This window comes from Biomphalaria glabrata, chromosome 8, assembly GCF_947242115.1.
Source record: "Biomphalaria glabrata chromosome 8, xgBioGlab47.1, whole genome shotgun sequence".
NCBI lineage: Eukaryota > Metazoa > Mollusca > Gastropoda > Planorbidae > Biomphalaria > Biomphalaria glabrata.
In genome coordinates, this window is record NC_074718.1 from 12,789,869 (window position 1) to 12,811,661 (window position 21,793).

Genomic DNA, 21,793 nt, shown 5'->3' on the forward strand with positions numbered 1-21,793 from the left:
AATATGCCAATTTATAATTTGTTTGTTGATCTGCTTCAATGTTCTGAAGAATTTCCACAAATTATTTGGTACATGTAACTATTTAAACACTTTTTTTAAGCACCTTATATATCAACTACTGTGATTCTTCTTGTATGTAGACAATCTGTTCCTAAGTGGTACCAATAACAAGTCACTGTAATCCAGAAATATTTCTTTCAATGTAAACAGTTCTCTTATGTTGAAATCAATGTTGTAAACAATAAAATGTGTAGTACATAAAATGTGTTTGTTCAATTCATAAGGGAAATGTATATGTTTTAGAGAAACAAACCTCTACGTCTTGAATCACTCCATATTATCAACTTATTGCTTAGAGAAGCTTACATTGTTAAGAATACACACACTTATTTTTAAGGTGTAGTTCTACCTTGCATTTAAACCTAGTGGACATTCTTATATCACTTGACATAGATATGAAAAAAGTTGAGAGATGTAACTTGATTAAAGATGATGTTAGAACAGAAACTTTTTTTGCATAGTTGTTCTAAAATTAATGGTAAAGCTTCCATTCATACTTAGGCTAACAAAACAAGCATTTCTTTCTTATCAGAAAGCAGAGTGTCTGGTTTCAACTTTTGTTTTATCAATCAGTATTTTTTTTTAGATAATTCTTTAATTGACATTACATTACAGAAAATATATTGTAACATCAAAGAAAACACTTAACAACTTCAGGGAATAAAAGTTCATTATTTGTAATGCAGAGGATAATGTTATTATTGAGAGATAAGATGTATATGTATTAAATTTAGTTTAAAAAAATAACCAAAAGCTATACTGAGTTTAAAAACGAGCTTTTATTTTCATAATTTATTACCAGAATAGCTGATTAGATGTCTGGATCTGTGTAGCTAAAGAAATAGTGGAATTAACCCTTACATAACAATGGTTGGTTAAATATAAAAATAATAATTTAAAAAAATATATATTACAAGATTTCTGTGCAAGAAAGTGATTCTATATATTAAATGCAGCTGGTAAGAAATTTCCTTTTTTAATCTTACAACACTGGTCAAAGTTAAGCAACGTTTTTGCTTGCAATCTGATGACAGTAGGATGAGTTTCATTAGATATTGTAGACAACATAACTAAATAAAACTTGACCGCTCGGCAAGGAAGGAATGCAAGATTATAGAAGTGTAAAGGTGCTTTTAATTTTCTAAAAGCAACTCTTTCTTGTAGAGAAAAATAGTCTTGAATCAAAGAGATGGAAGATGAAGGATCATCACAGTGTGACAGACTTTCTGTAGGAAACAAAGAAATGTTTTTGTGGTGTTGTTTTTTTAACTAATCTATATTTGACATGGTCCTTGTTCCTAAGGAGAAACTCTTAATAGTATTTGGTGTATAGGCTTAATGTTAACATTAATAAAAGATAATAAAGATTACTGAGTCACATTTAAGGCTTAAATCAATGAACATGTGACAAGTAATCATATTTCATTTTTTATTTCGCTTTCAACTAAAGTATCTTGTAGAAAAAAGGTCTTAAAAAATTAATTCATCAAACTATTCTAATATTTATATTTTAATTAACATTTCTTCATAAGGATGAGAGTAGCCATAACAGACAGTGTGAGAGACTGAGAACATATGAGAGCACAATTGTACATAAGTTTTCTTCAATCATCATCAATACATGTTTCTTCTCTGACCATCAATGGTTTTTTTTTTGTACTTTGTTAAATTAATTTTGTTTTTGCAAACTTTGGATATCTAAGGACAAAAAACAAATACAATGGTAAAAAAAAACAAAACAACCTGCTTTTCCATTAGAGAAAACTACAGAAGCAGTTATTATAGTTTGCTGTTGCTAACATGTAAGAACTAAATCTATGAATCTAAAAGTCTACAGAAATGTATGTAGTATCATGGCAGAATGCCATATTTGCCTAAGGTCTTATAAAGCTAAATTCATTTGAATATAATTTGAATTTAGTCATATATTCAGAGAATATGTTGAAAGGGAAATAATGCAAACATATTCAAATTAAAAAAAAAAACAACTGAAACTAAACAAGAATTTCTAAAAATTTATGTTTGTTAAACAAAACATCAACTCATAGCCTGAAAGACATATTAATTATAATAATTATTTTTAGTATTCAATTTGGAAATGTAACAAATAAAAAAAAATAGGGAAAATGGTTCTGGTCACAAGTAGGCTGGTGAACTTTTGACCATGTATGGGCTCTTGAATATACTACGCTTATGTCTTTATCAGTTCTACTCAGCCCTAAGGGTCCTTCAACAGAAGATAGCATTTTAGTAACAAGGTTAAATAAAGCAATCAAAGTTAAACCACTAAATAGTAGTTGGACATTTCTTTCAGCTACAGTGGAACCTCAGCCAGCGAATGCGTTCAATAAAAAATTATTTGAATAACAACCAAAAATATTGTTCAAAATTTGAACCAGATATAAAATAACAGCCACAAGCCCTGATTTGATAATGCCACATGTTGTATTGGAGGGTGATTTTCCCCTCCAAGCACAAAATTCATCCCTTTCTCATTTAACACCCCTGCCATTCCATTGCTGTCATAAGTTTTCTTATGTTTACTAAATGTTTTTGTATGTTTAAAGGCTTTTCTAAATGTTTCTATGTTTTTAATTAATTGTATTATATTGTATTAAAACTTTTCTCATTATAAAAATATTTAGAATGCAAGATCTGAAAGGGGGAACTTCACTTTTTTTTTTTACAAAACATATATTATATATTAGCAAAGTCAACAGGGGCTGGGAACTAGTTAATTAAATTTCATCTGTTTCTTTATTTCTTATGTGGAAAATGATTTTGGGTACTTTGTTCCACTGAGGGTGAAAAATTTCTTGGTTATAAAGATAAAATGAAGCACTATTTAAAAAAAACAGAATTAGAGCAACATAAAATTTGCATAAACAAAAGAAATACATAACTTCAACTTGCAATAAAATGCAGAAACTATAACTTTTTGAGAAGCTATTTGAGTAACAGGTATTTATCCCCATTTAGCTATGCATCCAATGAAAAGGTCTGTGGGAATCTACAATATCCAAATGTTGTCATTTGTTGTTTTTTTTATAAACGACCATAGAAATTTGCACAGTTATAGATTAACCTAACCAATTTAAAGAGTTATGAGGTTTAAAGCTTTAACTTTGTCAAAGTAACATCCTTAGAGATACTATCATTCAAACATCTTTATCATAAAATTACATTTCAAACACACATTATACTGAAGTGCAATCCACCTAAATGTAAGGCTAAATATGTCGATAAGCTTTATATCAATTTGTCACAAACATAAAGTATTATTCATGAAATATAGTTAACATGATGAAACACACACAATTTGTGAGTAGAAATAGAGAAAGGGGTGGGTGGGGAAAAGACAATGGTTCATATTGAATAAAGATATATTATTACCAGCATTGATAAAATCCCTATAAATACAATCATAATGTATTTTTTAAAATGATGCCCATTTATATACATATTCATTAACAAAAAAAAAAAAAAAAAAAACAAAAAAAAAACCACTTTTTGTGATCGAACACTTAATAAAAGCAAAGATTAAAATCAGTTTAAGGAAGAGTCATATCAAACATAAGTAACGCAGCCTTTGACAAAGTCAATATCAAGATAAAAGTGACACATTGTTGTTTGTGAATTAAATTAATATGAAGGTCATACAGAGAAACAATTTGTAATATTCTAAAATAACTGTTTACATAAAAAAAAGCATACTATTATTATTTAGAGTACTCACATCATGTACAGGCTTTATAATCCCCGTACAGTTTCACTATCTACAAAGTCCTCATTAAAGTATAAAGTACGGTATCGAATACTTTTGAAGTAAAAAAACTGGGCTTAAGTTTAGAAAAGTTGATAACATCTACTCATCTGCCAATACCCATGATGCACTTGTAGGATTTCCAGTTTAAAAAACAACAACCTTAGTCCACACAAAACTACAGAGAGTAGGAACAAAGTTGTGATAATTATATTAATGCATAAGCTCAAGCATGGGAACAGCATTATGGGGCTAAAATACAACCCGAAATGTGTGTCACAAACATCTTTCATTGGAGAAAGTTTTGAGTTGAAAGTTGAATTAAAAATGATTCTCTGTTCATGGACTACATCAAGAAGTAATGTTAAAGGCATACATTTCATTTCACAACAGAAGTAAATTGTATGTTATTCAGTTGTGGACATTTTTGTAAACAGATCAGGTTGTCATGACAGCAAGAGACAACATTTTTGTATGCATTATTTAAATTTAAATGATATGTTGTTTTTTTTACAAAACTTGAAAATTGCATAGTTTAGAAAAAAAAAAGTGTTAGCACATCAGAATACATAATTTGTCTTCATTTGATTTTCTGTGTCCAATTCTTAAATACAATCAGATTAAATGGGGAATTCCTACTAACTAATTATAGATACTCTTGATGACAAAGCCATTTCTTGTTTTTGTTGTTTTCTAGTGAAAATAAATAATAGGAAAAGAAAAATGTTTCTGCTCACTGTTGGCTTTCAATGCTATATAATTAATTTGAAAATTCAGGTGTAACTACTTTCCAATGTCAACAACATTTGCTACAATACTAACCAATAATGTTTGTCAAAAGGAGATGGCAGCATTATAAGAAGAAAAAACTGAATTCTTAAACACACTATATTCTTATCTAATTGGTTTGTTTCTTCGATACAAACTATGTCATTGTGATAGTGAAGATGAAAAAAAAAACAACAATTTTATATACAGCCAAATTGCACATGCATGAAAAAAAAACTATTTTTCTAAATATAGGTCTTTGTTAAAACAAAACAGCAATCAAGAAGAGCAAGTCAAAATTTCTGTGTAGACTCAGTTAAACAGACACACCCCCTAGTAATAGGACCATTTCTCATTTTAAATTTGATAAACTGGCAGGTATATATAAATTTATAAACAGGTGTTGATGACATTTTAATTAACGACTTAGCAAACTCTAGGCTGTTTATCTGAAAACTGACACGCAAACTTTTTCAGTAACTGGGAACACACGGAGAGACTATAGGCAAACAGTAACTAGAGTTTTATCACCTATTTTCTTGTTCATCTGATGCTTGACTAGATGTTTGCTGCTCTAACCCAGGTGGCTGGCTTGATTGCTCGTCATTCACACTGTTGCTGGTTTGAGGCAAAAGATCCAAATTGGATTGAGGCAATGGATCATTGCTAGGTTGAGCCAAGGGGTCAACACTAGGCTGTGGCAAGGGATCAACTCTGGGCTGAGGCAAAGGATCCACAATGGGTTGTAGCAAAGGATCCACAATGGGTGGAGGTAGAGGTTCCTCGTTTGGTTGAGGCAACAGATCCTCTGGAAGCAGGATCGGCTTTAAATTAGAAAACTGTACAGTATCTAAGCAAACATCTTCTTGAGTTACTGCGGATGAGTTATACCCAAGAGAATTCGACAGATCTGGCTCTGTTAGAGTCTCCTTCTTACTGGCAGCAGTGGCTATGTGCTGTAAGGTCAGCTGTTTTAATTCAGTGATGAGCCATTTGACACCCACCATCCACTGACTAACCTGAACAAATGGAGTAGCAAAGAAAAATGTTATAAACATTTCAATATAAACCTTAAAATATTTTTAAGTAACATTCTGGCTTGTGGTAAGGATAATAAGTTAAAATTAAGATAGGTCTTTGCATTTTACTGATACTTTCTTTACTGAGAACAAAATCACTATCAAATTAACTTTACGAGCCATATACATTAGATAGCAGTTTTCCAACAAAAAGCCGATAAACATTTAGATCTACCTTTCCAGATTTACTATCAACTGAGGTTGAGATAGATTTAGATCTATATTTATATGCCAGTGTCTATTAAAGTAATTTAAGTATTTGAACTTCTTGTTTTGGTTAAAATTCGCCTTATTATTAAATTTTTATTGAATGAAAGCTGACAATGCTATTTTTTTAACAGTGAGTAGGATTGGCGTTGCCCATATTGAATGACACCCTGATATGGCAATTTGGTCTGTTTTTAAGGAAATTAGCATCAATTTTCAGAAGATTTTAATAATTTATTAGATTTTCATGACTTTTCGTATATTTTATCATTTCAGAATTCCAGTAACCCTTAAAATGGCTTAATTCAATAATGTACACCTAGAATTTGCGCAGGGGCCTATAAAAGTGGGGGACCCACTGCGTCCGCATAGGTTGCAGTGGCCTAAGACCGGCCATGATTACTAACAACTTATGAAGTAGAAATAAAAGAATTACCAGTACCTCTGATATGTGATCTACCATCAATGCCAGGTGTAGACAATCTGCTTGCTTCAGATCTTTTTGCTGCAAAGCTGTAAATCAAATAACATTATAAACAGTAAAATAAACTAAAGATCTGTCGCTTCAGACCCTACAATCTATGGGGGCAGATGACCCAAGGTTAATGGAGGTATCAACAACCAATCGTTTTTACTGCCACATCATAAATCAGGTACCCATTGGAGCTTTGTGAACTCTGGGGTGTCCTAGAAATCCAGAGTTAAATCTCAGACTTTACTGGTATTTAAACTAGAGACAGAGAAACCAAGTGCTTTAACACTCAGCCACCACACCCTCATTATAAACAATGCAAAAGAAAAAAGCCAAGATTCATCTAAGAAAAAAAGACATAAAGCCTGAAACAAGAAACATAAAATCTAGTGGTAAAAAAAAGATTATGTGTTTTCTTTCAAGATAAACAGGTCAATGGTGTGGGTGGAAATATAGTTCAATAATGACATTTTGAAAACTAGGTTCATAAACAATGCAAAAAGAAATTTATTATTTTAGCCTTAATAAAATCTGATTCTCAACAGTAACACAGAAGTAACCAATAAAAACTTTTATTATCTGTGATAGACTTTGTATAAAAAAAAAAAGGAATCATGTTCAAGTGCTTTTGTAATTCTTGGAGTTGTGAAATATCTCAATTCCAAAAAGCTATTCAATAACAAACAAACTATCCTTAAAACAGCAAACACACAACAAATCATTGTACTTGTGAAGATATTTTAAACATGATGATTATTTTCAAATTGGTTTCTATGATTTATTGACTACTATGAATGTCTGGACCCACCACATCCTACAATCAGGATTAAAGATCTCAATCTCCAACAAGATTCAAGTAAGAAAAAGATCTAAAGCAAACAATTTTATATCAGAGAGAAGTGAACAAAAATGTGTATGATTTTACCACTTGCTAAACATCCCAGCTTGATCCTAGCACCTTCTGAAAGTTTGCCATCTCTCCATTGATCATCTAACATACTCAACCTGGCCTGGACATCACCTCTTGAGCGACCCTAAATCATGAGACAAAACAACAACAACACTAAATGATAATTTATTTGTATGCGTTCTAGTTTAAATGTATATTTGATAAAGAAGGAAAATTTCCTTTGAGACTCCAAACCCTAAAGAAAATCTGACTATAGTTCACCCAATATCAAAGTGGTAAGATTCTTTAAACGTGTGGAATAAATCTCCTGAATGATGCATAATTTGAGTTAAAAGGGTTCTATTTCTTGAGAAATCCTACCTAGTTATGAACCAAGAACTCAAATAAATAAATTTGTGACAGACATAAATAAAAAAACAACTTGCTATTTCATTATTTTGTTATCCAAAGACAAAACATTTGTGTTTGATTCCAAAAACTGTGATCGTTTTTAAGTGTCATTACACTTAATTATTGATTTGGCATTGAAAGAATAAACATAATTTCTATTCTCAGATGTGCCACTTAATAAGAAGGTGGCCTTGATGTGAATTAGGACAAGCATGTAACATGTTTATTACATCAGAATATGTTTATAACATACAAATATATGAAGAGGCATTTGATGTCTTAGGCATTATCTGTTTCTTTAATATGCTACTATGTTGGATGTTTCTAATATTAATATTTGATTTCTCTTTTATGTTTGTTCGATCTAGTTCCCTTTTGCAGGTGGCTGCCTGATTGTGTGGTTTAAACTTTGGACAGTCATCACGACAGTTCTTAGTTCGAACCTGGCCTACTGTCCTTTACCCCTCCTGTAGGAGGTTTGGGCTAGAACAGAAATCCCAAACCTAACTGTAATCCTAACCGTGACTTCACTTCTGAAGAAACATCACAATATATAAAACAAAAAAAAAAAGTAAACTTGTGACATAAAATGAAATTACTTCGAAGGTTTCTAGTTCATGTAGCCAATTTATGTTAATATATGCCATGTTTTTACAAAAAGAACAACTTTCAGCCACCTTTATTAGAGCCTAGAACTAGATTCTATCTACAAAAGTCTTAAACCTACCTGTATGCTTTCTTTGCAAATATCTACCATTTCATGCAAAACTCTCTTGGTATATTTTCTCAACGCATCAGCAGAGTCCAGCTCCAGCCTCTCCAAGAGCTCTGGTAATGTTTCTGACCTCTGCGGTTCACGTACAGCAGCTACAAAGGAAGGGGGCAACAGACTGTGGTCTATAGGAGGGCTTAAAGGGAGTAAAAGAGGCACAGGGGGATTGACAGTAGTGGATGCACTAGGGGGCAGGATATGTACAGGGGGCAACTGCAGCGGTCCACTTTTTGGGCTCAGAAGCATTCCTAAAACAAAAAAAAAAACATTTATAGAAATTTCAATTACTTCTATAGAGCTCCTTTCTTAAGCATCCCTCATATAATTACAACAAGCCTGCTAATAGAGTTATCTTGAGTTTATAAAAGTTCTTTTTTTTTAACCTGGTATATGTGTACTATTATACTGATATACTGACTACAGTATATCAGGTTGAACAGATGAAGACATTAAACGCCGTATAAATCTAGCACGTCAGACATTTACACAGCTAAAACCAACCTGGAAATCTCCTTACATCTCAAACAAGACTAAACTAAGAATCTTTAACTCTAATGTCTAGGCTGTCCTACTGTATGGTTCTGAAACATGGAGAACAACTGAAGCCACAACAAAAAAAATACAGACCTTCATCAACAGATGCCTGAGAAATATCCTAAAAATACACTGGTATGACAAAGTAGAAAACACCAAACTGTGGGAGATGAGTGGACAGAAAAATATAGAAGTGCAGATCTTAGAGAGGAAGTGGAGATGGATTGGTCACACCCTTAGAAAAGATACCAGCAACAGAGCTAGGCAGGCCTTAGAATGGAACCCCCAGGGAACAAGACGCAGAGGAAGACCAAAAAGAACATGGCGATGCAGTGTACTTGAAGAAGCAGAGAAGACCTGGAAGAGCTGGGACACCATCAAAAAGCTAGCAAGAGACCGTGGAGAGTGGCGTGTTTTTGTCGAGGCCCTATGTTCCATGAGGAACTCAAAGGAGTGATGATGATGATGATATGTGTACTATTAAAATAATTGGTAGATATACTTGAGTAAAATTTCTAGTAACAAATAATAACAAATGAGAGTCTAATTAGTCCTAAATATAACAAAAAACATGACCATTGAAATAAAAAAGTACTACCTTTAAAATGATTTTGATCAAAGCATGTTACATTTACTTCATATATTTTGATGTTAAATAATTAGCATCACTATAAGTTTGTGTATTTATGAACAGTTAAAACATATTGAATTTCTTTAGATGAGAAAGACAAATGAATGGGGAATTTTATACACAAAAGCCAACCCATAATAATACTAAAAAAGGTCAGAGAAAGGATAGACTAGAATGTATCATCATCATCATCATCATCAAACTCCATTTGAGTGAGGGCTTGAGAGGCTCAAGTCCTCTCTTGCAAAAAGCCCTGGACAGAAACCCTGCTGTATTGCGTAGTGCATACATGTCACCATATAGGTCACACCTATGTGGCTCGGTACCCACTGCATTATTACAGGGGTGCGATAGCGTTGCTTTATGCTGTGTGAAGCCATGATGACAGTGTCGATATTGGGAGGCCATGGTCAAGGGCTTTGCAAAGCCTGTAGTACAGGTTTTGAGTCAGTGACAGCAACAATCTGTGTTGCTTTCAAATGTCCCACGCAGAGTTGAGAGTCAATGACTTTTAAGGCTTCACAGAGTGCCATGGCCTCCGCATCAAAACTGCAAACACTACCACATGGTCCAAAGAGTTTGACTGAGTCAGAGCCAAGAAAGTCAATGTAGGCTCCATAGCTTGCTCTTCCAGAATCTATCGATGCCGACTAGAATGTATTAGGCTCATTAACATACAATTAACATTACCTGCTGCAGATGGATCTTGCAGACCAATGGATGGTTCATGAGCTTTAGACGTGTTTAAAGGGAAACTAACACGTTTGTTAAGCTGTAGGCGGGTAGTTTTAGAAGACGGCGGTGTAGAAGTTGCATTGAAATGTAGCATTGGAGGATCATTCCACCCATCCAGTGGTCCACTACCTATAAAAAAAAAAAAGACGAAATACATAAGCAATTATGTCATATTTATTTATTTTTTTTGTTTTTTTAAAAAGGGGGTGGGGAGTAAAAATCCCAAACAATAAGCTAAATTTGATAAGAGCCAAAACCAAGTAAATTGTTTCTAATATTAATGGATTTAAATATAATTACCTCAATCAAATTTTTATAAAATATACAGAAAAAAATTATGATATAACAATCAAGATTAATGTTAAAAACCAAAAAACAAACATGGTGCTGATTTTGTAGGCCTCATATTAATTTGACCTAATACCTAATGAAGACAAGGTTACACAGATAGTTTCTGTGGAACCACAAATTTAGAAGCAGCCCCTGAAGTGTTCCACTCGTGCAGGTAATAAGGCAGAATTCAATATTTTCATCATGAATACCAGAAGCTATGAAATACAAACTATCAACAACCACAACTCTTATCACCCTTTATCCAAAAAAGAAGAGAAGTGTGCATGTCGAGAGTGTTGCCAATATTATTGTATTGTTAAGCTGACTACAGACATGATGCCAAAGGGTTTGATATAATAATGTTATTGTTATTATTACATTGTCAATATTCATATGCATTAAATGAACAGTCTTTATAAAGATATGGTTCAGTGTTAGCATGGCCTAACTGATGTTATTGAATGATCATCTAATTGTTTTTCTAAAGGGCTTATCTCTCATTCAAGGCCTCAACAAAAAAGCTGATCTCTTTGGTAAGGTGTGCAGTATAAAGTGGGAGTAGTACACCACTTGTATAATAAAAAACATTGTTTATTAAATGGTGTTTTAAAGTATATATATATCAGTTATCATTTCTTCTGGATACTTTAATAAAGATCAACTTATGAATGAAAATACTTATATATCTAAAAGCATGCCTTATTTTAGAACAAAGAAGTTATTGTAAATTTAATCTCACTTTCCTTTTAAATAAGTATTTAATATGCATATTTTAGTTTTATAAAGTACAGTGTACATTTTTGAGTTTGTAGAGGGTAATTCTTAATAGACACACTGTTGTAAATTCTTCCGAGCATGCTACAATTGTACACTTCTTAATCACAACATATTTGCCAGCCGTAAAAATCTTTAAAAAAATGTTTTTAACTCTTTCTCTCCTAACTGACAATACCAACGTTGATTCCATCAGAATGTGTTAAATAATATGGAGAGAAAGAGTTTTAAAAATTTCAAGTTTCTGACCCATTCAAATTTGTATATATATATTGTTGCAACTCAAGTGGCGGACTGATAGGGTTTATGTGTGTGCGATCTACTGGCACTCGTGAATCAGGCAAATCATACATGTCAACAGCTGTCAATGGACAAGGGACAGTACTACTAGTACACGCTAATATAACCAATGTTATGGTCATGTGATCGAAAGCCTTCACAAATGAGAGACAGTTTGTAAGAAAGGGCATTGAGTCCAAGACAGCAAGGCAGTAAAGACGGTGCAGTACAATATGAGTCCTCGAGAATGTAGCTATTTGAGTCCAGGAGTAGACAGAGAAACATATGTGTTTAGATGGAAGTTCTGCTAAGTACAACAAAGCATTTGAAGTTAGTATAGCCGATTTATGTTGTATTGGCTGTTGATGTATTTGTGATAAAAGTACCACATTATTATTTGAAACTCTTGTGGTAGAGCAAATCGTAACAATATTTTTATCTCTTTTGTGGAGGCCCCATTCTTCTCGAGGACCCAGGGCTGTATCTCCAACTGCCCTCCCTAAAATCTGGCCCAGAGTCCTTTTTAAGAAGTGTTATTATAACTTAATATTATAGAGTCACTGCCTTGTTTTAACTTGGTTTTCCTGGCTGATGTGATCCAGGCAACCCATTCCATTCTCTATGGGCAATACTACTCTGTATTAACTTATATATATTACAGACGTTACTTCAAAAAAGAATATATTTACATCCCACGCATTTCATGTGTTAATCTAGTCATGCATGTTAATCAATGACTTTAAATCTGTTAAGTCGTTGGTTATCTATAGTAGACTACAGAGTTCAGCAAAGATCTTGTAACGCTTGTAGTCATGTAGTCTTAAGATCTGATCTATAAAGCTATATTTATTATATAAAATTCAAAACAGAATAAGCAACTATAATATAAAAAATATAATATACATTCTAGACATTAAATATAGATCTATATGATATAGATCCAATCTAGATTCTTGTAATTGTGTCTTGTCAAAAGCTTAGTGATTTAAAATCTAGCTGCTGAGGAAATGATTTGTTTCAGTTAACTGTTTTTAAGCAAAAATCTTGTAACACTTGGTAGCCATGTAGTCTTAAGATCTATATTTATTATTTCAAAACGGAATTAGCAACTACATCTTAATTAAGTTCTGTTAGGTCTTTAATTTATATTTTACAAGTGAAGGTGAATAGGCCAATTTCCATTCTATCAGGATGAATGTTAGCTCATACTGGTAGCTAAATTTGTGGTGGATTATGTTTGGATATTGAAGCTTGCAAGGGTCAGGGAAAATTTCCTACTATGTCAGTATGATGATATGTCACATTATCATAATTATGTGTTTGAAGTGATTATTAGAATCAGTAATCTAGATGATCTAATCGATCTAATCATGAATAATGACTCTAATATAGTGTCTCTAATGTCTACTAATGATAAGTCTAATGTCAATGACTTCAAATAATTCAAATTTATACTATAGACTTTAGTGAAGTACTTGATTATGAATGACTTATCTAATCATTACTAATCTAAAGTAAAAGTGGCTTTAACTTAAAATTAAAATCTAATAACTAAACTAGAGTAGATTATTTTATAGACTAATGACAGAGATTAATTAGAATTTAGAGTAGATAAGAATAAGACTATAAGATTAAAGTATTTAATATATTTTAAAGATAAATCTAGATTCTAGATCTATCTAAATATCATCAATCAAATCATTTAGTCTTGTCTACTGTCTAGACTTAGTCTTATCTTAAGACTAAGAGTAACAAGAGTCTAGGTCTATAGTCTAGTAGTAGTACTCCGAGTAGTAGTAGTAGTACTAGTTTAGTTACTAGTAACTAAGTAGTAGTAGTAGGCCTATAATATATCTAGATCTAGATAAGATTATTTATTATTATTATTAAACTATTAAAGATAAGACTATTAATAATTAATTAAAATTAAAGTTAACTTAAAGTAAAATTTCCTACTATGTCAGTATGATGATATGTCACATTATCATAATTATGTGTTTGAAGTGATTATTAGAATCAGTAATCTAGATGATCTAATCGATCTAATCATGAATAATGACTCTAATATAGTGTCTCTAATGTCTACTAATGATAAGTCTAATGTCAATGACTTCAAATAATTCAAATTTATACTATAGACTTTAGTGAAGTACTTGATTATGAATGACTTATCTAATCATTACTAATCTAAAGTAAAAGTGGCTTTTTAACTTAAAATTAAAATCTAATAACTAAACTAGAGTAGATTATTTTATAGACTAATGACAGAGATTAATTAGAATTTAGAGTAGATAAGAATAAGATTATAAGATTAAAGTATTTAATATATTTTAAAGATAAATCTAGATTCTAGATCTATCTAAATATCATCAATCAAATCATCTAGTCTTGTCTACTGTCTAGACTTAGTCTTATCTTAAGACTAAGAGTAACAAGAGTCTAGGTCTATAGTCTAGTAGTAGTACTCCGAGTAGTAGTAGTAGTACTAGTTTAGTTACTAGTAACTAAGTAGTAGTAGTAGGCCTATAATATATCTAGATCTAGATAAGATTATTTATTATTATTATTAAACTATTAAAGATAAGACTATTAATAATTAATTAAAATTAAAGTTAACTTAAAGTAATAAAGATACAGATTGAAATTGTAATGAATGATAAATAATAAATTATTGAATGATTGTTATCATTATCATTATTCATTGAGATTGTATGATCATTGATTATGATTGATTGTAAATTCAAATTGTAACAGTTAGAGTTACTAACAGATAGTCATTCTCATAATTATAATGATAAACTCATCATTTTTTTTTTCATAGTCTATTATATAATATATCTAGATCTAGTTGAGTCATAGACAGTCAGTGGATATGTCTAATACTAATAATAATAAATAATAATATAAATATTGAGTATTAGATAATTAGATCTAGATCTACTACTGATCTAGATTCTAGATCTAGTTACTAGTAAAAAAAGCATTATTAGTACTAGATAGTACTAGTCACTAGTGATAGTGTCAGTACTGTCACTGTGTCAGTGACTAGTCAGTCACTAGTCTATAGTCACACTATAGTGACAGTGACACTTCACTATTACTATACTAGATCTAAATCTAGATCTAGATTAGATAGTCTATTAGTAATTAGATTTCTACATTTATTACAGTTGCAGTATTTGAGGAGTCACTTGAATCACGTCATAAGTCACAGTCTAGAACTAAACGATTTAAATATTTGAAGTTAATAGACCAAGATCTATATAGAATTTTAATTTAAGTTGTTATTTTGCTAGATTTTCAGCTAGATATCTCTAGATCTATTCATCGTCAAACGTTGTTTATTTACATCGCCAACTCACCAGGGTTGGGAGCCGCCATTTTGTGCATGTGACACAAACAACCAATCAGAATCGAACTTGTAGGAAGTTTAATCTTTCCGGGACGAAATTTTGTTTGCCTGTTATGTATTGTTTTCTTACGTGTAAGTTTACTATTTCCCACTGCTAAGTGTTTCAAATTAGGCATAAATTACCGCTGTCTGTTAATAAAACGTTGCTTGGTTAATGTCTTAAGCAATTAAAAAATATCATTCAATTTTAATCTAGATAATCAAGACAAAAAAAAAAGGAAAAGTTTAGCCAGAGCCTAGGCTAAAAGTAAAAGTAAAAAGCTTACTTTTTTTACTAAGTAATAAGTAAAGTTACAAGTAACTTCAAGTAAGACTAGGGACACTAGGGTAGGCTAAGCCAAGGCCCCACTATGAGTATGACTGTCAAATAAAACTTGAAGTTACAAGTCAGATAATATATTATAGATCTAGATTAGATTCTGTATAAGATAATATCTTATAATAGATTATAATCTAGAAAATATTATAATTATTATGTTTTAAGTTACTTTTGTCACTCTGACTCTTGATTCTTTTGTCAAATTAATGAAATTGCTATGAAAATAAATTGAATATAATGACTGAGATTATATGACATTTACTATCATATACTGATATAGTCATAGAGAATATTAAAAATATAATATAGATTCTAGACATTATATGATATAGATCCAATCTAGATCTAGATTCTTATAATTGTATTTTGTCAAAAGCTTAGTGATTTAACTGTTAAATTGCAATGAATATGAAAATAAATTGAATAATGAGATTATCATTATATGACATATACTAAATACTATCATATAGAATAATATAGATAAGAATATAAAAAATATATAGATTCTAGACATTAAATATAGATCTATATGATATAGATCTAATCTAGATTCTTATAACTGTGTCTTGTCAAAAGCTTAGTGATTTAAAATCTAGCTGCTGTGGAAATGATTTGTTTCAGTTAACTGTTTTTAAGCAAAAATCTTGTAACACTTGGTAGCCATGTAGTCTTAAGATCTATATTTATTATTTCAAAACGGAATTAGCAACTACATCTTAATTAAGTTCTGTTAGGTCTTTAATTTATATTTTACAAGTGAAGGTGAATAGGCCAATTTCCATTCTATCAGGATGAATGTTAGCTCATACTGGTAGCTAACTTTGTGGTGGATTATGTTTGGATGTTGAAGCTTACAAGGGAAAATTTCGTGCTATGATATGAAGCGATTATCCTCTGTGCAGAAAACACCGCAAACTAAGTTTTTCTTTTGGATATTTATTCTCTGTGTGCTTCATTCCTTTTACACTGCTGCTGAAAATACAGATGTTAATGAGCACTTAGTCTCAGTTCAGACACCAATTAAAAAGAAGAATGGAGGAGAGTCTCCAGTTTTTGGTAAGTTCAAGTTCTATCAGAAAAAAATAAATGTGTATTTTAATTAATACATAGTACAGCCTAATTCCAATTACCCCTCCCCCCCCCCCAATTTTTGCATATTTATATATATTGAAAAAATATATATATCACACAAATAAAAGTAATCACAATAATAATTTGAAAAATAAAGAGATATGTCTATTTTTAATACCTTTAAAATAAAAACAGTATTAAAAATGTGTTAATTGTAAAATGTTTTACATGTTTCGGATGTTCTTTCAGAGTTGAAGATAATTTACTTCCTAGTCCAAACCTCCCTTGGATGACGGGATGAGAGCAGGCAGGGTTTGAACCCGGGGCTATAGATAAATCTGAACAACAGTCCAGCACGCAATCCGCACAACCAGGCAGCCATCCAATTTCCAGGGTGGGGATAATACTTTGGGCTATAGGCGCATTCATTTAAAAAATTAATAAAGAAATTAATTCACAATAGCTAAACATATCTGGTTTTCACTAAAAATAAAAAGTGTCCACACTCTCATTATTGTTCTGAATGAGACATGATGAGCTCTTCTTATTGGAAAGTTTAAAAATAATAATAATCTCATCTCAAACTGTAGACAACGCATGCTATACAATAGGTGCTATTAGATTAAGGGAAAAAAAAGCTATAGGGTTCTTTAATATCAATATTACACAGACATTTTGTTTTTTAGCAGTGATTTAATTCATTTATTTATATATATATATATATATATATATATTTATTTAAATTATGGAGTCTGTTGCCACCATTAATGTTTGGTATATACTATTAGTATTGCTATTATTTTCCTAATGATGTCAAAAACTCCTGCTGTTGATGTTGTTTTTTTTGTTTGTTTTTTTTAATATATTTTTCAAATTAAGATGAAAAAAAATCCTGGCCAAAAAGACCAGGCATCACATATCAAACCCTAGCTTCTAAAGGAATCTTTTGATCTAAGGGTTTACCATTCAGCAATAGAATGGGAATGTTAACTAGTTATATATTACTTTTAAATATAAATATTTATATTAAACTAAAAATAAATAGTAGCATTTTCATAATAATGTTGATTGCCAAGATCTCTTGAACTGTTGGCTAGCCCTAACTGGAAGAAAATCAATCTGGAAAAAAAAAATCAACCATCAGAATATTGATTTTTTGAAATGTCAGTCTTTTGAAAAGCTTTTGTTAAACAAAATGTCATGAGGTCAGAGGCCTGCTGGACAGAAAGTGCTAGATTAGAATCTATTTAGTTTTCAATGTTTGATATAATCAATAATTGAACTTCAGTGCCAGTCTTTGACCTGTCTGGATAATATTGATTTCCTGTTAAAACAATTAAAGTTACAATCTTTCAAATCTTTCCATTGGCTCTAATTAGTAATTTAAATAGTACTGTCATTGGTCTTACTGGAGAGTAACTTTCTTCAAGAATACATTCTTATATCACTTTGAGCAGAACAAGATAATTGTCTTACTGTGTTGTCTTTGTCAGCATTAGGTTATAATGCTTTTTTATTGAAATGAAAAGCCCATCAAAAATTCTCTTCTGTTATAACTCAAGACCCTGTGATGAATTGATTTCTTCAAATTCTTGTATAATTCCTGATAAAGAGAGCCACGTTTGTAGACATTGTTAGCAATGCATGTGTAGAACCTGTATTTGAAGATATCTCTTTTGTTAGCTAATAGAATGGAAAACAAAAACAAAAAATATTTTTAACTAAGCTCGAAGCTGCTGTTTATCTATAGATCTATATGTAAAGTTTCATGACCTCAATATTTCACGTTTCATGTCGTGTAACTTCGCCGTTGGTCGGGTAACTTCGGAGGCAAGTGATAATTGATGATACATGGAGGTGTTCGGAAATGGGGTGAGCAGGGTATTGCGCAAGATCTTTGTTTTTCCTTTTTCTATGCGTATTCCTTTTCTCCTGCTTTTGCTTTCTAAATGTCGTTTGGTGTGCACTTCTATTGATAGGCTCGCATTTTAAACAGAGCTACTGCAGCAGACAGTGTGTGGTATGGTTTCCAAATAATGAGCTGGTTGACTTCAACATATTAAATTACCGGGAAATAGTGGGTCTGAAATAGTGGGTCTGCTGTGTCTATGTGAGTAACATTAAAATAAGGTTACCCAAATGAAACTTTTTGCTTTTTGTTGTCTTTGTTACGGAACTGATGCTTGGTTGGGTTTTAGTGGCGTACATGTCCATCTATTATGAGTGAATGAGAAAAGTCGACCCTAAGTCCTTTGAGTAAACAGAAAGGCTTGCTCGGCAGGGCCTAGACTGAGAGAATACTCGACATTTTTATCTGTCCGCGAGGCTCCTACAACTGGGAGCAAACCGTTATGAAGTGTCTTCTCTCTCAGTAACTTAGAGATCCTCTTTAATTCCCACAAAATACTTTTTTTTTTTGGGGGGGGGGGTATCTACATATTAAAACTCTTTAAGCCTTGTTCAACTGAATTCAAACCTCTGCTGCCTTGAAGCTATATCCAATCATGGGGGGGGGGGGGAAGCTTCGGGAGTAAACCCTGGCGAAAAATCAGGAGGTGGCGACCCTAAGGCAGTTTGCAGCACCCAGTGATACACCCTGGCAGAACCTGCGAGGCCACTGACCCCATACTGTATCGGCAATAGTCGTTCCTATAGATACATCAGCTGCGTGTAGAGAGGGGTAACTGATGTGTGGGCGACATCGCATAGCTAATGCCCAGACATTTATCTCTTTATCTCATGAGATGATCCATAGTCGCTTTGCGATTGAAGGAGGCCATAGTCACCGTGTTCTTTTCTTTGTTGTACGTTTGAAAAAGGGTTGAGGTGAGAACAGTAGAGCTGCTTCCATAGCCAAACATGTGAGATGATTGTGATAGATGAAAAACAAAGCTACCTGATGTACTGATTCGAATTCAAATAGTTTGACTCCATGCAAAGCCTTTGATTCCAAAATGCTCGTGACTTTGATGTTTGCCTGTTTTGTAGATAGTTAGCGTTGAACCTTGCGCCTGCAAAGTACTCACCACTTCCCCGTGTCTCTTCTTCTAACCGGAAGTAAAAAGAAAATACTAATCGGTAAAGGTTCGACACTACAATATTACATCATAGCTTAGTATCCTGATGTTTTTAGACCAGCTTCTTAACATCTGTTCTCTGACGTTCTATTAACTTGTGAAAGTAACTAAATACACTGGACTATGTTGTACTTGCTTATATAAGTTGGAGGCAGGTTGAACTTAATTTAGTTAAAATACATGCGCCCATTGTTGTTTTCAACTAAAACGTGAGACTGAAGTGAAAACCTTTAAAACCAATAAGCGCACAGAAATGAAATTATATTTGTATTTAGATGTTTTCTTGGCTATCATGCTCCTCTGACACAAACCCCAGTACATAGGAATGGTCAGCTCATTTTTTACTCCTACTCTCTGACAGATAGCTGGCCAACTAAGTCGATGTCGAAACGCAATATGGACTTCTACCTTTACAAAGATACTATGCCCCTCTACATGCTGTGAGCCTCAACAAGAATAATTAGTGAAGGCGGCGGGGGGGGGGGGGGGATCTATGCGTAGTTCCGAGGTCTTGGGTAAACAATGGTTAGCTTTGTGACTTGATAATAATTAAAAGTAAGAGCCCCCCCCCCCCTCTTCCTGAAGTTCACCTGCTAGTTCTAGTACAATCCAATTATGCGTGACACTCAAAACAGCACTTTGAAGTCGCCGGAGCCCCTCTTTATAATTTGTAGGTTTGCTACATTGAGTTTATACTGCGTACTGTTGTCAACAGTGCTTTATGTGTGTGTGTTTGTGCTCTGAATACAGTCACATTGCTGAGGTGTATCGGTATGCAGACGTAGTTCTTGATTGGATGAAGATTTTTTTTTTGAAGCAAACACTACTCACCTCAGGTCGGGATTTGAACTCAAGCCTCCTTGATAGTTAGCCAATTATTTTATGTAATTCAGCCGCACACCTCACAAGATTTCCTATAATCGTTGACACCATCTACACTTTTTGGTTTGTTACTTTGTGTCATGTGAGTAACATTAATAGCATAGTCAAATAGCACTAGTCAACGTGAATCTGACTTGACCTTCGCCACGCTAGTTAGCGTGAAACGTTATTCTTTGCGTTTTATCTTTATTCACATATAATATACATATGTCTTAATCTCATCATACAATGCCATTCCTCGTTGGAGGCGATGGTGCGATGGTTTGTAAGCCTTCCACTTTCAGGCCTTGAGCCGCCGCTGTTTTGTAGGCAGGTCTTATCTCAGCAGATCAACTTATTGGGAAGGGCTCCAAAACATTGACTTAGTTGTGTGTGTGTGTTGGCGCATGTGTTGATGTTGATTATGTGTCCGTGTACCGCGCGATGTGAAACATTAAACTCACATCTAAAAGCAAGAACGAATGTGCGCTTTTAGACGAAACAACGCGCTGAGTTCGCAGAGTTCGATCCCTAGTTCAGTGGAGCTTTTTTTTTTTTGTTATTGAAATATTTAAACTTTGATTGAAGTTGACTTACTGCCAATGTATACCTGACCTGTTCCATCATTGATGAAGTCTCACACTAACTTTGTTGTTATGAAAAGTAAATACAAGGATGGTTTGTGTTGCATAACGAGCTCATGGGCGGGCCATCTGGGTCAGTCACTCACACATTACATTGTATTGCGCTCAAACACATTGGTACATACAAGTTGCTAATTAACAGGAAATGCACATTAATTCTTGTATTAAAAATATTTATATGCATGTGTATGTAATTTGCTAATTTTGCTTTTAAAAGCCCAATTCATGGATATGTGATCATAATTCGAAGCCTTTGCACCAACGAACAAATATTTGACAATGGTAAAATCTGATATTCAATAGTGCTATTCAGAATAATAATAATAATAATAAAAACTCATTGGCCTTGAAACTGATGTACTAATTTGTATTTTAAATTTCAAAAGTCTATTCTAGTGTTTCACAAACTGTTTTCCGTGGAACCCTAGTAATCCACGTGGCCTGATTACGTGTTCCACGAACTACTGGAATAATTAATTAGTAGGCCGCCACGTAAATTGATCTCTGGAAAAAAAAATGTAATCCGCTTAATACTCGGAATGTGCAAAGTGTTCCGTCATGGAAAAAAAAAAAAAGGAAAACAATGGTCTATTCAGTTTTTTTGTTTACTCTAATCATTTGTTTATTTTGTAACAATAAGCGTTATTATCCCGCATGAAACTAGTTTTACATTCTGTTTAATGTAACACGCGACTCTAGTGT

At 32.6% G+C, this 21,793-nt stretch overlaps 2 protein-coding genes across 10 annotated transcripts in view; one reads left to right on the forward strand and one right to left on the reverse strand.

Annotated features, from left to right (window-relative positions):
• Positions 1–820: 820 nt before the first annotated feature.
• Positions 821–15,162, reverse strand: LOC106054636 (steroid receptor RNA activator 1-like). Its single transcript, XM_013210598.2, has 6 exons — positions 15,070–15,162; positions 10,277–10,450; positions 8,377–8,669; positions 7,275–7,383; positions 6,320–6,390; positions 821–5,610 (listed from the first exon to the last, which is right to left on the reverse strand). Exons 1-6 carry the CDS (start codon positions 15,095–15,097, stop codon positions 5,119–5,121), a joined length of 1,167 nt encoding a protein of 388 aa, XP_013066052.2. The 5' UTR covers positions 15,098–15,162; the 3' UTR covers positions 821–5,118.
• LOC106054634 (stromal interaction molecule 1-like) overlaps positions 15,102–21,793 on the forward strand; it is an 88,010-nt gene continuing 81,318 nt past the window's right edge. For 2 of the 9 annotated variants that reach the window (XM_056039201.1, XM_056039204.1), the window contains exons 1-2: positions 15,212–15,372; positions 16,196–16,494. In XM_056039201.1, coding sequence (XP_055895176.1) covers positions 16,317–16,494 — 178 coding nt within the window. In that variant the 5' untranslated portion in view covers positions 15,212–15,372; positions 16,196–16,316. The other 7 variants (XM_056039205.1, XM_056039202.1, XM_056039194.1 and 4 more) reach the window with 6 other exon arrangements.

What these genes read in the sequence shown, in the direction of transcription:
- LOC106054636 (XM_013210598.2), bottom strand. Translation starts at nt 15,097, where the DNA reads ATGCACAAAATGGCGGCTCCCAACCCTG. An exon ending in GCAAGATCCATCTGCAGCAG is followed by an intron (nt 8,670 to 10,276) that starts GTAATGTTAATT and finishes TTTTTGTTTTAG; the next exon opens with GAATGCTTCTGAGCCCAAAA. An exon ending in TTTGCAAAGAAAGCATACAG is followed by an intron (nt 7,384 to 8,376) that starts GTAGGTTTAAGA and finishes CTCATGATTTAG; the next exon opens with GGTCGCTCAAGAGGTGATGT.